Here is a 16,027-nt window from a genome sequence, read left to right as displayed (position 1 = left end):
ATCTGTTTTGAGATTTGACAACCTGGATCTGTAAGTTTAAAAATGCTCAGGCCTGTGGGATTCTAACAAAAGCCTGAAGGCCAGATATACATTACATTATCGCAGACTACACACGAGCAAGAACACTAGTATTCAGGACTTGTAATTTGCCCATAACCTAATTCTTAAGCAGATTTTCAATTTTTAAAAAACTGAAATATATATATATCTCTGTAAATAAAATAGGAATGAGTGGAGAAAGATTGGGACATGGGAATGTGTTGCATCTGCTGAACACGGGCTCAGGTCCCCATAACTGTTACGGTCAAATGGGATCTCAGAGCCGTAGAAATAACTTTTATGAGTCTCCTGAGGGAGTAAGACAGAAATGGCGCTTTCCCCCTCCACAGCCTCCTGGGTTTCAGGCAAGAGGAGATAAGTACTATAAGCTACTCAGAAGAAAAGAGTCTAATTGGCTATTGATTCCATGGATTTAAAGTTAGATGGAACATGGCTTGAGATATTTATTTTTAGAAGTACATCAAATGGTTTTCCATTCCTTGCCATACAGTTTCCTGCTGATAGTTCAAGAGGGACGGTTTGCCTGCTCTAGTATGAATGTTTTCTGGGGTTCACAAGTTGGGCTGGCCTTTCTTGCCAAGCCCCCAAACTGTGGTAACCTACCCCAGCCTATACGTTCGCTGGTTTGGCCAAGCAGACTCCACCATCCCTTTTTCCTGCAGTAGCAGCAGCTACAGAAATCCCCTCTCATGTGGCAACGAGATGTGTAGAAGTTGTGTGGGTACCAAGGTGAGGGCCTCAATCAAGTGGCAGCCAAGGACATAGGCTGCTTCTCTTTTCTATGAGAGAGGGAGCCTGAGGGCTTTCCCCACTTGATGGCCGTAGAGCTCATGCTCCAAAGCAGGAAAGTGTGGAGACTTGGCAACCAAACCACTCCCAGCTAACCTTGAAGCTAGGAAATGGGTGGAGGACCACCCACCCATGCTCCCATGGCTTCAAAGCTCCAAAGAGTGGTCAGCATATTACATTTGTCAGACTGCAGCAGGTTGCCCACCACAGCAAGCATGGCAAGTGAAAATGTGGAAGCCTGAATGTAGTATTTCTGGAATTGCAGGACGGCTACTTTGTGCTTCATCAACAACTTCAATTATCTGAGACTCTTTCCCCCATTTGAGCAAGGTTCAGAATACCATGTTAACTATTAATGGGATGCAACAAGTCACCGTTTTACAGCTCTTTCAGGGGAGTGTATCATACAAAGAGTACATTGCCAAGTAATGAATTACTTTGATTGGTGTGTGTGTGTGTGTGTGTGTGTGTGTGTGGTAGCTTGTCAGCAAATGTTCAGAGAACACAAAGTAGTAACACTGAACAGAGAATCTAAGAAAGTATTTGTTCTGCATCAGCTAGTGCATTTCTGTGGAATGGGCGCACTAGCAACAAAGAACTGGATTGACTGCTTTCATGGGGGCTGCTAAGAATGTATTTGTGTCTCTCTAGTGAGTAAAGTGTAAATGTGTAGGGTGCAGGACCAAACTATGAACTTACACTTATTATCATCATCATCATAGTCGTCGTCATTATTTCCTTATTTATTAATGTAATAAAATTTATATACCTCATGACTGCAGGAAAAACCTCAAAGTGGTTTACAAATCCTTCTCCTGAACAGAATCTCTAGGAATAATTGAGGGCTAAGTTGGTAAATTCAAACACACAAACATGCCACATATATTTAACTCATTCACTTATCTTCTGTGGTAAGTTATGTGTGTGGTGGAGACTAGTTATGCAGAGTGTACATATTTTAGATGCTGTTTACAAGTTAAAGAGGCTTGCTGCTGTAGCCTGTTATGTTTGCAACTTATACACTGTGAAATATTGTGAACTACCTTTATAGCTACAGTTCTAAAATTTCAAAGCAAGATACACCAAATGATCCCCCCCCCATGAGGAAATCATCTTATTTTTCACATTAAGAGAAATACGTATAAACCAAGCTAATGAAAATAAAATTAACATTTCCATCCAGGTGGGTAAGTGCTTTTCCGGCTAGGATAAATTATCTAGAGAAATTCTGTCTTTACAATATATGTTCCTGTTTTCATTTTATATTTTAGCTTGCATTTTAGTAAGTATTTGCTATGAGAAAAAACACTGTTTCAAAATCATGACAATATCCTATTCAAAGCCACTCTTGTCAGATATATCTTCAATCTCAGTTGCAGGATTACTTCTCACAATTCTGACACATGCCAGTCAAGCCAGAAAGAGCAACATCCACCTTCCTCCTTGACATTTCACATGCTTACAGGTGTAAAGTGCATTGCCTTCATAGTAGCTTTATTTGAATAATTATTAAATACATACCTCTGAAAGAGAAAATAGTCTATAAGTACAGAAACATTTAACAGTCTGTGTTGTGATGCAATAATAAAATATTTTAAAGATCAGACTATAAATAACATATAGTGTGTGTGTGTGTGTGTTTGTGTGTGTAAATGATGATGGCAGTTTTATTCTCAGTCTCTTTCCTAATAATTCCTAGCATGGAATTTACCTTTTTTCACAACTGCAGCTCACTGGCTTGACATCTCCATCAATCCACCCAGTACAATCCCATGGCCCTATTCTGAGTCAGCCACCCTCTGTTCAGGCCCCATATGTGAAATTAAGATCCGGTCCCCCCAGTTTTATATCTCTGGCTTGCCAATTTCCACCTCAGTTAGAGGAAGGCCCATATCTCAGTGGTACAGCATTTCCAATCTGGCATTTCCAGCTAGTTCTGGGGGACACAACTATCTAAAACTTTGCAAAGCCATTGCCAGGTCTGTCACGGTGCTGATAAGCTAGATGGGCCCGTGGTCTGATTCATTATGAGGTACTGACCCATGTTGCACTCTCTGGAACTAACTTTGCCATACAATATTCACAAACCTCTTTCTTGCCTTGCTACGCAAGGAGGACTGTAATCATCACAGCTGCTTAATTAGAAAAAGTCTTTCTGCTCTGCAGTCTTGTACTTATTTATGTTTACCTTTATATCTTGCCTTTCTTCCAAGCAACTGAAGCTGGCACACATAGTTCTTCCCTGTCCCCATTTTCTCATCCCAACAAGGCTGTGAGGTATCTTAGGCTGAGAGATGAAGACTGGCCCAAGGGTCACCCAGTGAGCTTCTTGGCTGCGTAGGAATTTGAACCCTGGTCCCCCAGGGCCTTGTCCAACCCCGACACCACACTGGCTCTCATCTTATGGAGTTTCTATCAATTTAAGTCCTACAATTTGTGTGCTGTAAGAGACAATCTGTTGTCAGGCGACAACAAAAAAGAGAGGAATAGTTTTGTTTTGTTTTTTAAGAAAAACTGGAAGCCTTTGAGTCAAGCCAGTTGGAACTCTCATTTAAAGGCTCCCATGAAATGTCCCAATATTATCGCAAGAAATAGCTAATTGTGTCCCATAAAAAGGGGAATGATACAAGGCGTAGCATGGCACACTTAGCTGGTTTTATGACTCCTCCCATTGCAACACATAAGTGATATAGTAAAGAGTTAGCACTTGGATTATCAATTACTGATTGCCAGAAAAACAGAGTGGTTCACATCTTCTTTCCTGGAGAAGTAGTCACTTTCAAGGTTTATGTTCAATGATGAGGATCTCTGAGTCCGTCCTGGACATGGAAATGGCAAATTATACAGAAGTCTTAGATCCCAGTTATACTAGCCTGGAGTTTGAAACAATGCAAGTCTTGTATAATGGCAGTGGTGAGTTTGTATCTTCTCAGAGATGAAAACCTGAGTGTTTGAGTGAGTAAGAAAGCAAAAGAAATGAACATTATAAAAGGGTTTTACTCTTAATTGTGTAGCTGAGGTTTGCTTCTGAAAATTACATCTCTCTGTGTCTCTCTCGACTTCATCTCAAAATGCATGTTAATAACATTATACCATCTTTATGGTACAGAAAATAAAATGGCAGTTCTGCATAATAAAGTAACTGAACAGGATTGCCATCGGTCAGTTAATCAAACAAAGAAAAATGTTCTTTCAAACAGAGGAGGTTCTTTCTGTGTTTATTTTATTTGCTGTAAGATGCATGAGTAACTATCTTTGGCAGTTTGGGAATGAGAAATATTTTTGTACATGATATTTTAAAATGACAGTTAAGATACAAATGTCCAGAGGGAAAAATAATGGGTCGCACAGAAAAAGTATATTGATGTCTATTTGCAGCTGATAAGTTTAATATACGGTAATATTTCCAGAGCGTTGATATGCAAACTGGACTGAGTTGTTAATCACAACAACTCTCTCCAGGCTAATGGTTAGCTGGGACAACTTTTAGCTATTTGGTTAAAGTCACTTTTTAACTTTGGTTGGGTAGAAATTGCCGACACAAATAAGAACTCGTGAATGGGAAATGAAGCAAATACTATTTAACTTTTCATATAAAAGCAGATTAACATGTTTGGACATAATGGTTAAATCTTTTTGATCACGTTCTTTGTAAATAAATGTTCATCCTTTATACCTTGTATCAAGACACTTAAGACTTAAATAGTGCTAATTACATTTAAAACTATATTCACACAGATTTGATCTCTTGGTATTTACTGGTATTTATCAAGGGGAAAGGAACAAAACCATTTAATGAAAGAGAAATCTCCCCATGCTTTTGAGAGTGTACAATCGCTTTGCTGTATTTAAAATGTTAGCTTTTGCATTGGAATACCTGTAATATACATTGATGCTGTGGTTTAATAACAGAATAGGCAGAAGTGTAACAATACTGGAAGCAAGAAATTTTGGGGAAATACCAGTCAACTGCCAATTTAAGTTTGATTATTTGTTTTCATAATTTTGATTTTTGAAGAGATAAATAAAATTTTCATGTAACTATTAATTTAAGGTTACCAGATTTTTTTCAATGAACCCAGGGACACTTTTCAACTTCGATGGATTTTGTATGGGGACTGATTTGTAAATCCAGGGACTGTCCCCGGGAAACGGGGACGTCTGGTAACCATATATTAATTCTGGGTAGAATTCTTTAGCCGTTGCAACCAGTAAGACTTCCTACATTCATCAAATGGTGGGATTTCATTGAACATAGCTTCTGATACCCCATTAACCTTGGCATGCTTCCTACTTCCTGTCCTTTAAAAAATATTCACAACAGCATTATCCTCACAACATCAGAAGCAAAACCCAACATGCTTCCACTGAATTCTTTGAACAAAACCACAGCTAAATCACTTACAATTATGTAAGTGTCTTAATGTAGTGAAATTGTTTCATAAACATTTTTCTGGTTGCAGAATATAAGAATGCTTTCCAGTCGCAGAATTCCAGTAAGGTTTCCAACCCAGTATGTTCTATGCAGTAAAAACATCTAACATCCAGCAGCTGAAATCTGCCCACCTGGTTGCTCCTTAACTGGATTAAGATTGCACACTTCCACCAAAGAAACAATGGGTTCTGTCGCTTTAACCAGTGGCAGTCACCTGCCTCAGAAGGTTGAATCGAAACACAAATCCTAAACAATGGTGACAGGTGCTGTCTAAGCTGATCAAACCTTTTTAGCAACAAGATCATTGGCTTTGGGGGAAAGCCCAAAAGCTTCACTATACAGTGGTACCTCGGGTTACATATGCTTCAGGTTACATACGCTTCAGATTACAGACTCCGCTAACCCAGAATTATTACCTCGGGTTAAGAACTTTGCTTCAGGGTGAGAACAGAAATCGTGCTCCGGTGGCGTGGCGGCAGCAGGAGGCCCCATTAGCTAAAGTGGTGCTTCAGGTTAAGAACAGTTTCAGGTTAAGAACAGATCTCCAGAATGAATTAAATACTTAACCCGAGGTACCACTGTATAGCTTGATGCTAGGGCTATAAGTTTACATGCAGACGGTCCTAGGCTCACTCTACAGCATCTCTTGAGTAGGGCTGGGCATGTCCCCTACCTGAAACCATTGGCTCCTGCTCCCAGAAGGCGAGGGTGATTTGCCCAGTAATGTAGGAAGTGAGCATAGACAGTACTGAGCTTAATAACCCAAGGCCGGACTACATATAATACAGCTTCCCCAGTTTCTGTTTGTGTGGATGGAGGCCCCTGGATATTACAGCTTTCTTATACAGGGAGGCAACCATGTTGCTGGCCACTGTCAAGTCATCTGAAGATTAATGCACAGTTAATGCATACCAGCCTCCGAGAAAATGTTGCCTTATGGCATTGTCCCTCAATTATTTAAACTAACAAAGATATTTAAGTAGTTAGCTACACATGCAGAGCTGGGCAATTGTGTCAGTACTCCCAACTTCTATTGCAAGCCATGGAGTTTAAACAAAAAGCATTCGTTGTCATGAGCATCATAAATTCTGACAAGTGGGCACGATAGGTTTGAAGGCATTCATTAGAATAACAATCAGGGGTAATTAGGCATGTTGTGTTTTTTGCAGTCCTGGGATGGTGAATGCTAATTAAAAGAGAAGGCCAGTAAGCCACCCCCCCCCCCCGTATGGTGTAACTTAGCCACATTGTTGTATTCCTCCCCTTCAAGGCTCTACACCAAACTGTACATCTTGTTCTTCCCCTTCCTCAGACAGTTGCTCAGCAGAGCCGCTCGGCATGAACACTGCAGACAGTGGAATTGGCGGCCTTTGTGCAATATGCGGAGACAGAGCAACAGGCAAGCATTATGGCGCCTCCAGTTGCGATGGATGCAAGGGGTTCTTCCGACGCAGCATACGGAAGAATCATGTTTACACCTGCAGGTAGGAGAAATAATCCCATCTCAGAGGTACATCATGCAGTATTTATTTATTTGAACCTTTACTATCCCGCTCTTTATAAAACCAGGTGGGGTTCCAGAATCCAATATACAGTGGTACCTCAGGTTACAGACCCTTCAGGTTACAGACGCTTCAGGTTACAGACTCCGCTAACCCAGAAATAGTACCTCGGGTTAAGAACTTTGCTTCAGGATGAGAACAGAAATTGTGTGGCGGCAGCGGGAGGCCCCATTAGCTAAAGTGGCACCTCGGGTTAAGAACAGTTTCAGGTTAAGAACAGACCTCTGGAACGAATTAAGTTCTTAACCCGAGGTACCACTGCATTGAGATGACAGGTGTCATATTTAATGGGAAGGGATCATGCCTTATTTGGCAGAGCACTCGCTTTCGATGAAGAAGGTCCCAGGTTCAAAAGATGTGGCTGCAGGCAGTGCACAAGAGACCCCAGAGAGCCATTGCCCGTCAGAATGAACAATACTGAACCAGATGGGCAAATGGTCTGACCATGGTATTGAGTACATTCCAATGTTCCCTTACCACTACACAATGCCAAGACTAAGGGCCACTGTCACAGCTTACACAGCCCCCTCCACACTGGGGGAGCTGAAGGTCTGTCTCAGGGTTCCCACTCTCAAGTGAAAAAAGGGGAAGATCAGGTTTCTTACTTGTGCAGGTTCTCATTGCAGAAGTTCAGACCCTGACGCATGGAGTGGCGATGTAAAGGCCAGGAAGTGCACCTCCTCTTTTGGCAGGTGTGTTCTTTAACATACTGTTGACTCCATAATAATGCCTCAGTGGTGGATTTATACTGGACCATCCACTCACCATTCTGCTTTTTTGGTTGTCCTGTGATGCTATCCAAATGTCACCACAGTATTGCCATCCTGTGCTATGGCTTAACAAAAGCATGCCAGAAAATAAACTGGAGTTTTTTGTAGTATGAAAAGGTACAGGGTTTCAGTGGGAAGTTACGGGACATGCACTGATTGGAAATTAAGTGGCATGTCTACCCTGAAACTTTTGCAGGCACAAACAGGCATAAAAATGGGATCACATACTGTATAACCATCCCAATACCACTCCGAGCACAGGTAATCATGAATGCACAATAAAAAGGGCACCTGGCAGTTAAAGGAGGTTTAAAGCTTATTCAGATGAAAATATGTCTTTGAAAAGCAAAGCAGAATGGGCAGTAGCAGATTTCATTAGCAAACAGCTCCACGGGATTGAGCCCATTAAAGGTTTTACTTTATAGGGAGTTGCTGTCTGCGAAATGATCTGTAGGTACTAAACTTTTGCCGATTGGGAACAGCCAAAGCAGTTCAATCACATGATTTTCTTAACTGGGGTGACGGCATGTACAGGAACAGATCTGGATCCAAAAATCTAGAACTGAAGGTAGACAACGGTCTACCCTTGCAGTCAACTCTTCAGTCTGATTCCAGTCCTGGCAAGACTTGAGCCCCCTGGGTGTTCAGCTGCCCACTGCCACTTCTTAACAGCAAGATTCTGCTATGGGTCCTTTTAATCGTGTCTCTTGTCTCTTAATCTTTGCAATGCTCCGCTGTTTGAATGCAGAAGAGTTTCCTTGCAGAGTGGTACTTGGCACATTAAAGATGAAACTGTTTTCCTCAGCAGTCATTTGCAATCCTGCAATCCTTGCAATCATTTGCAAACCATTTTCATTTGCAAATGACAACAAATGTAGATTTTGATCGTCAGATATGGCTTCACAAGCAATGCTGTCTTGTGAGGTTCCTTCCTATCCTTGGCTCTATTTTGTCCCTCTATCTCTGTTCTTCCCCCCCTCAAGTCTGACTAGATCTGTGCTACGAGGTGCCCTCTGGCATTTCCTTTTATCCCCTTCTCGTTTCTCAGGAAGGCTGCCTAGGACTGTTGCTGAGGTTAAAAGGTACTCTCCCTCCTGCTTTTACCATCACTTGACTTATCGAGATCTTCAGTTATCTTGAGACTCTCAGATACAAAGACATCTCCGTATGTTAATATTGAAATCCAGGAGAACCTCAGCATTTATCAGTGTGTACTTGATTTCAGTCCTTACACAAGTTAAATAAAGCAATTTAACTTGCCTGATTGCATCAGCCCATTTTAAGCGCAGCAGCTCTAGTTAATTGCACCACCATAGCTAAAATGATGGTCTAACCCAGACAAACAGCCAAAAACTATTTCTTTGGCTGGGGCATTCTCCTGCTTTGCCTCATAATTATTTGAAAGCTTGAAAGCCCCTCACTCTCCCTCCCAAGACAAATGTGTTATAGGGCGTCCCATCGCTTCAGGGGAAGAAAACCTTCCTAGGTGCTTCAGTGCATCTCAGATGGGGATATCACCTCGTTTTGACATGGGTATCACTTACAGAGTTTGGGTTTGTTTTTAAATTTGGTTAAGGCCCTCTTTCCTATGGAGGACAGTGGATCCATGGGAAAAGTTAATCAGTGGTGGGTAGAGCTAGAGACCATACAGATACAATACCATGATACCAGTTTAATCAGTCAGTTCTTCCCCCATAGGATTCTGGGATCTGTAGTTTGAAGGGTACCAAGAGCTGTTAGGAGACCCCTATTCTCCTCACAGATTTACAATTCTTAGAGTGGTTCAACAAACAATCCTTCTTCACAGGGAACTCTGACAATTGTAGGTCTGTCAGGGGAATAGCCATCCCCTAGCAACTCTCAGCACCCCTAACAAACTACAACTCCCATAATTCTTTGAGAGAAGCCATGACCATTTAATATTGTATCATAGCACTTTCAGTGTAAGATGAATGTGGCCAGAGTCAATAGCAGGGTTAGAATTGCCTTATTGCATGGTGTCCCACCCCATTCTTTCTCTTCTTCTCTACCTCTTCTCACTCACACAGACACACAGGTGCACATACACTCACACATGAAACAGAAGCAGTTCTCAGAGGGGCAGCAAGAGTGAGAACACATGTCTGAAGAGCTGAGTGATTGTTCGTGAAATTTGGCCTAGGGCCACATATGGCCATTGGGCTGCACTCAGTTATAAAAGTTAGCTTGGTAAAATAGAACCAGTGTGGTGTAGTGGTTAGAGTGTTGGAGTAGGACTTGGGAGATCAGGGTTCAAATCTCCATTCAGCCATGAAGGCTGAGTAACCTTGGGCCAGTCACCATCTCTTAGCCTAAGCTAAGAGTACATTGGGATAGCTCAGTTGGTAAGAACATGAGACTCTTAATTTCAGGGTTGTGGGTTTGAGCCCCACATTGAGTGAAAGATTCCTGCACTGCAGGGGGTTGGACTAGATGACCCTCATGGTCATTTCCAACCCTACGATTCTATGATCTCATCAGTATCAAAGGCTATAGCCAGGCTCATTCCAGTAGCTTCCATGAACAAAGGCAGTCTACCTTTGAATTCCAGATGCCAGGGACAAGCAAGAGCAGAAAGCTGTTTCCTTCAAGCCTTGCCTGAATGCTTTCTACAAAATCTGGGGCCCCCCTTGGAAATCACATGCCAGAGCAGACAAATCTTTGCTCTGATCTTACAGTGCTTTTCTTTCATTTCCTATTCCTGACCATTTGCCCCAGCAGGATTGGATCAAGCTGTAAGAAAATTCATCCTAAACATTCACGAGACTGGGAGCAAAATTTATATGCCTTGCGTTCACAAGATGATGAATAACCTAATGGGATTTTACTTGCCCATCACAAGGAATTATTCCGTAGAAGAATGGCAAAGAGAAATGTTTCAAGGCTGATTAAAGAAAAAATACCACTGAAGGTTGATAGTTGGAGACATTGTTTTGACAGTGCCCATTAATTGTTTCAGCCGTGCTAATCAGGACCCTCCTTTACTTGCACTCTAATATATTTACCCTCGATTCTGTCCAACAGATTTAGCCGGCAATGTACTGTTGATAAGGACAAGAGAAATCAATGCAGATACTGTCGTTTAAGAAAGTGTTTTCGCGCTGGGATGAAGAAGGAAGGTAACTTTTTTTTAACCTCCTGTTCAGAGGAAAACACTTCATATCAATTAGCAGGAAACAAAATCTATAAGCAAATGCCTAATGAATATATATTGGTTGTGCCTACAAAAGAAGGAGATTTTTATAGCAGTCAAAATAGTCAACTTGCTATGTAATTTTTGGTTAATGCTAAGATTTGACACATGGGTCATTTGAAAACAAAGCAAAGCCTGCTTTCCTCTAGTTTTGCATGCTACGAGATATTCTTTGTTTTAGTTGAACTTGATAAAAAAAATTTTTTATTCTTCTCAAGTCATTGTGGCCTCATGGACAAAGTGGTGGATTTAGGCAGGTAAGATCTGAGTTCACACTGGCTCAGCTGTAGTTTGGTGACCTTACATGCACTCTTGTCCTCAGATCTTCATCTGTAAAATTGCAATAGTAATAGGAAACATAGGTTTGTTGTGAGGCCTCTTATATTATTAATGCTGTTCCCAATTTATTGCAATCTACCTTGTGCATCCAGTTCTTTAGAAATGGGACAGGAAAAAAAGAACCATTGACATAGAACCATCAATGGTTCTATACAGACCTCATGTCTATGCAGAAGGATGTTTAAAAGCAGACTCATGAGTTCTCCTATATTTTAGCATGTCTGGAAGTAGGCATAGATAAACTATGGAATCCACCCCAGAAGTAGTGGTGGCTGCTGGGTGACTTTAAAAGATTCGACAAATTCACGGAAGATAAGAATATCGATGGATACTAGCCACCATGGCTGCACTTTGCCTCCATGGTCAGAAGCAGTATTCTTCCAAATTCCAGTTGCTGGAAACTGCAGGAGGGGAAATTGCTGTTGTGCTCAAGTCCTGCTTGCTGGCTTCCAATGGACATCTAGTTGACCACTGCGAAAACAGGACGCTGGAGTCAGTGGGCCACTGGCTTGGTTCAGCAGGGCTATTCCTTTGTTCTTATGTTTCCTGCATGGTGGGAGCTTTAAGATAAAAAATTGAATTTTTAAAAAGTGGGGTTCAACATTCCATACTCTGCTGTTCCACAGAGGATGCTTTTCATTTTTTCTTCTTCAAAAATTGTTTTTGGGAAGGAGACACATGACTCCCAGTGTCCACTGCTCTTTGTCTACAAGGGCAGCTTTTAGCCCTCAGCAGGTGTTGAATTCAAGATCATTTTGGACAGACTGAAGGAGCTTCGTTGGAAGGCAGCTTATATATTCATACTGAACAAATCCCATCTGTTCTGAATTCCAGGTGAAAACATTGTATGGTGGTTGATTTTTAAGTCAAAAGGAGGTGGTAATGCTGAAAATCCCAAGGGATGAGGGAGAATAATGCCAAGCTTAATTCTCCTTTGCAACTGACGTATTCAAAGTAAAAGTTAAATTTCAGGCTTCTTGCAATGTTGTTTTGTTTTGCCCTCTGTGGGTGTGTGGCAGACAGACAGACAGACAGAAATTGCTTAGTTCTTCCTTGGAAAAGACCCTTCTCTTGCTGTAGAAGACTTAACATGCAGCTATACTTGTAATTTCAGAAAGGTACTCCCCAAAATTCTCAAGTGCATCCCTTTGAAAACAGAAAAATGACACATTAAATCACATCAATAAGATTTGCTTAGCATCAAAGAACTGCAATTTAAGCTAAGGCTGCACTTCTGTACCCACCTACTTGAGAGTAAGCCCCATTGAGCAGCCAGGGCAATCCAGAGCCTGACTGGGCAGAGGTGGAGAGAGATGGGGCTATGGAACCACTTCCATATCTGCAGACTTGTTTCTCATGTCAGCCAAGGCACAAGGATGGGAGCAGACATTTGGAGCAAGATTGGGCTTGCTGCCATCAAGGAGCAGGAACAGCTCAGGATCCTGTGGCTCCCAGACCAGCTCAGTATCCATCCATTTGGAGACTTTCCACAAGCTATCAGTAAGGACTGACACTGGTTCAATTCTTTGGGTGGAGGGACACTAATCCAACCCCTGGTCCAGCACAAAAGTTGTTTGGGTTGCACACTTGGCACCATAAAACCTCAGTCATAGTATTTGCTTACTAGTTTTATCACTGTTCTTTTTATGTAGCTATGACCTTGTAAAATCCAAGACTTTTTAAGTTTGTAGAAAGTCTTGCATATATTTGGCAGGGCTTTCCTCTTCTCCCACCATTGCAGCCTTCACATGAAAGTTAGTTTCAACCTCTCCCGGGTTATAAAGAATCACAAGCAAGAGCTTAGGAACAAAATTATCTGGGCATTAGGAGCTGTGCCAGTGTTCCTCCATTATTGCCTTTGTGTTCTTCCTTGAGTCCTCCAAGCTAAGGAATACCATTTCATTCTATTTTCACCATAGGCTTATTACATTTTTAAAAACAAAAAACAAAACAAAAAAACAGGCTTTTCAAACTGACTAGTAACAAACTTTGAAGTTGAATTATGTGCAGGCAAAACATTTATTTCTGAAAAACTTCTCATTCTTTTTTAAAAAATTGGTTTGTAATGCATTCCCACCATTTATTCAGGGTGATCAAAGTAGTTAGATGCCAGTCCTCTGGTATAATTTTATATTTAAAGCATAACTACATTTTGTTGTTGAGGTGCTGAGTTAAGAAATGAAAAAGATAGCTTTTCTCCAGTTAAAAAAGACTGGAGCATCATTCTTGATTCACGTCTACGTGACCATTTATCACTTAGTGTTTATCACTGTACGACATTTCTTATTATGACCTTAATAAAAGGCCCATCATGAATGTCCTTGGCTAAGAATCTAGTGCGCCTTCACTATAAAGCGTGTTCATTCTTCATATAAACTGCAGAACACTATATAGTGCACTGAGCACATTTTTATTGAAGCATTGGTGCTGCCTTCTCAACTTCTCTGATGCAGATTGCTTCCTTAAAAATAACAAACGGATCATTGGAAATGCAACTGATGCTTTTACAAAAGGTTATGAGGTTCTGTGTGGAATGGAGAAATATGTTGATCACAACTCTGTTTTTCTCTCCTTGATATGACCTTGGATATAAAATAGGTTCAGCAAAGCTGATGGCTAGCCTTATTTATCTCTTTCATTTTTGCATTAAAAGGGACACCTTGTTCAAACACAAGCTTTGTGTTCCACCATGCCATTCTCTTTCGAAAGGCTACTATGCGATTATTTTTGCTCCATACTATCTGCTCCAAACCCTAATATTAGCATCTCTCAAAGCTACATCCTTAAAAATGAACTCTGGCTGGAAGTCAGTTGTTTTTGAAAGCTGAAAGTGGTTTTAGAGAAGTTTCACATTAGGGATGGAGTTGTGTTATTTTTTAATCCACTTTTTAAAGCAAACTTTCCTAAGTCACTAGTCCCAAAGTTATATGCAGATTGAAACATAGCTATCAGTGTGATTGCTTATCCTCCCCCCAAAAATCCATCAGCTACTACAGCAGTTCAAAAGCTTTGTAAAGAAAAAAGAATGTTGGGGCAAGGAAGGAAAGGTTCAGACCTATCTCTAAAAGTTATGAGACTTTTTTGACTTCAAAATTTCTAAAGCTGAAATGGTGTTCTTTGTAAACAGAAATTATTTTAGGACCGTTTCTTATAATGCTTATATAGAATGTTATAAAAATGTTTGCCATTGCTCTTCCATGACTTTCTGCAATAATGTCATGACCAACTTTGGATATCTATGGTTCATACAGTTTCTTAATAACACTTTGACTGCACACACATCATAACGAGGTAGGACTTTTGGCTTATCCTACAATGTTTCTCAAACTTGGGTCTCTAGCTGCTGTTGAACTACAACTCCCATCATCCTTTGCTAGCAGGTCAAGAATGATGGGAGTTGAGTTGCAGTCCAACAACAACTGAAGATCCAAATTTGAGAAACATTGTAACATGTCACAAACAAACAAACAAACAAACTGACTGCTCTAGCATTGCCCCTCCCCTGGCATGAGCAAGATAGACAAATCATAAACCTTTGACTTCCCATTACATCTGGGTCAAGGAAAATGATTTGTCGCTCACTAAGAAGCCACAATTGCTAGCCAGCCTCAAGCCATGGTTTATTGTTGGTTTGCTGCTTCTTTTAACTGGCTTATGTTGGTTTGCAGATTGTATTGCATTTGTACATAATGGCAAACCAAGGCTTCTAGGTTTCTTCCTCCTACTCTTGCCAGGGGAGGAATAGGTAGCACCCTGCTCATTCCTGGTAAACCACGATAAGCTGGAAACTCTGGCTTATAGTGATATGTAAACGCTACCCTTGAAAAGCTGTTCAGTATCATGGCCTGCATGCAAACCAATGTGCAATTTTGTTTCCTTTCCCAGCTGTGCAAAATGAACGGGACAGGATAAGTACGAGACGAAGTGCATCTGATGGCAGCAACATTCCTTCTATTAATATGTTGGCTCAGGCTGAGTTGCTTTCTCACCAGGTACAGCAATCCACCATCATGGCGTATAGGATCCCCATGACCTTTAAAATGTTCTCTGTTTTATACATGCACCTCTCCTTTTGCATTTGCAATACAGAAATGAGATGGGAAGATTCTCTCTAGAAAATTATAATCTGATTCAGCTTCTTTTGCAAGAAGCTTTATACATCTTTCACTTTCAAAATACTTAGCTGCCTGATTCGGGTAGAGCCATTAGCCCTATTGAGTGTGATTTGTAAGCTATCTGAAGAAATGTTTCACTGACCACTTGGAATACTCCTGTTGAAGTTAGTGAAATATCAGGGGCTGAATGCCTAATTCTAAAGGTCTACTTTTTTCTGTAACAGTGAAAACAGAGCTTGGTTTGTGGGGTGCTAAGGGAAGGAGGTATAGTGTTGGTTTTTGACACTCAGTAGGAATATTCCTATGACCAACATTATTTCTGTGTTTAAGTTGTTTTAAACTGTTTTTAATGTAGTGTTTAAATTGTTTGTAACCTGCCCCGTGACCTTATGGTGAAGAGTGAGTAAACAACAACCAAGAAACCCTACAGAATAACTTCTATTTGTTTATATAATTCAGATCCTGCTTGTCTTTGATGCCAGATGTTCCTCATCTGAACCGCCATTTTTTCATCCTTTCCTCTTAAGGTTTAGCAAAGATTGTTCCTCTTTTCCTTCACATGATATTCAGAAACCCCATTACTTTTGGCTCCCACCTTTGCTTTCTCCTCCTATAACTCCTTGGCTTTGTAGTGTAGATGCAGAAGTGACTGTCACGAAATGGAAAGTCCAACAGTACAATCCTATGCACATTGGTCCCATAAAGCTCAAAGTTCAGGCAATTGCATAGTGTAGGACTGCATCCCA

General features: G+C 40.9%; 1 protein-coding gene across 7 annotated transcripts in view; it reads left to right on the top strand.

Moving 5' to 3' along the window:
• The window catches only part of HNF4G (hepatocyte nuclear factor 4 gamma), a 69,563-nt gene that overhangs the window by 37,145 nt on the left and 16,391 nt on the right, over positions 1-16,027 (top strand). For 4 of the 7 annotated variants that reach the window (XM_083451238.1, XM_083451241.1, XM_083451240.1 and 1 more), the window contains 3 exons: positions 6,597-6,768; positions 10,659-10,753; positions 15,052-15,158. In XM_083451238.1, the coding sequence (XP_083307364.1) occupies positions 6,623-6,768; positions 10,659-10,753; positions 15,052-15,158 (348 nt within the window). In that variant the 5' untranslated portion in view covers positions 6,597-6,622. Of the gene's footprint in view, positions 1-3,592; positions 3,763-6,596; positions 6,769-10,658; positions 10,754-15,051; positions 15,159-16,027 lie in introns of those variants that run through there. The other 3 variants (XM_083451235.1, XM_083451236.1, XM_083451237.1) reach the window with 1 other exon arrangement.

The sequence above is a fragment of the Podarcis tiliguerta genome (genome assembly GCF_965153285.1).
Source record: "Podarcis tiliguerta genome assembly, chromosome: 7".
In the NCBI taxonomy this organism is placed as follows: Eukaryota; Metazoa; Chordata; class Lepidosauria; order Squamata; family Lacertidae; genus Podarcis; species Podarcis tiliguerta.
The sequence above is the reverse complement of the archived record's forward strand: the minus strand, read 5'-3'. Positions and strand labels throughout refer to the sequence as shown.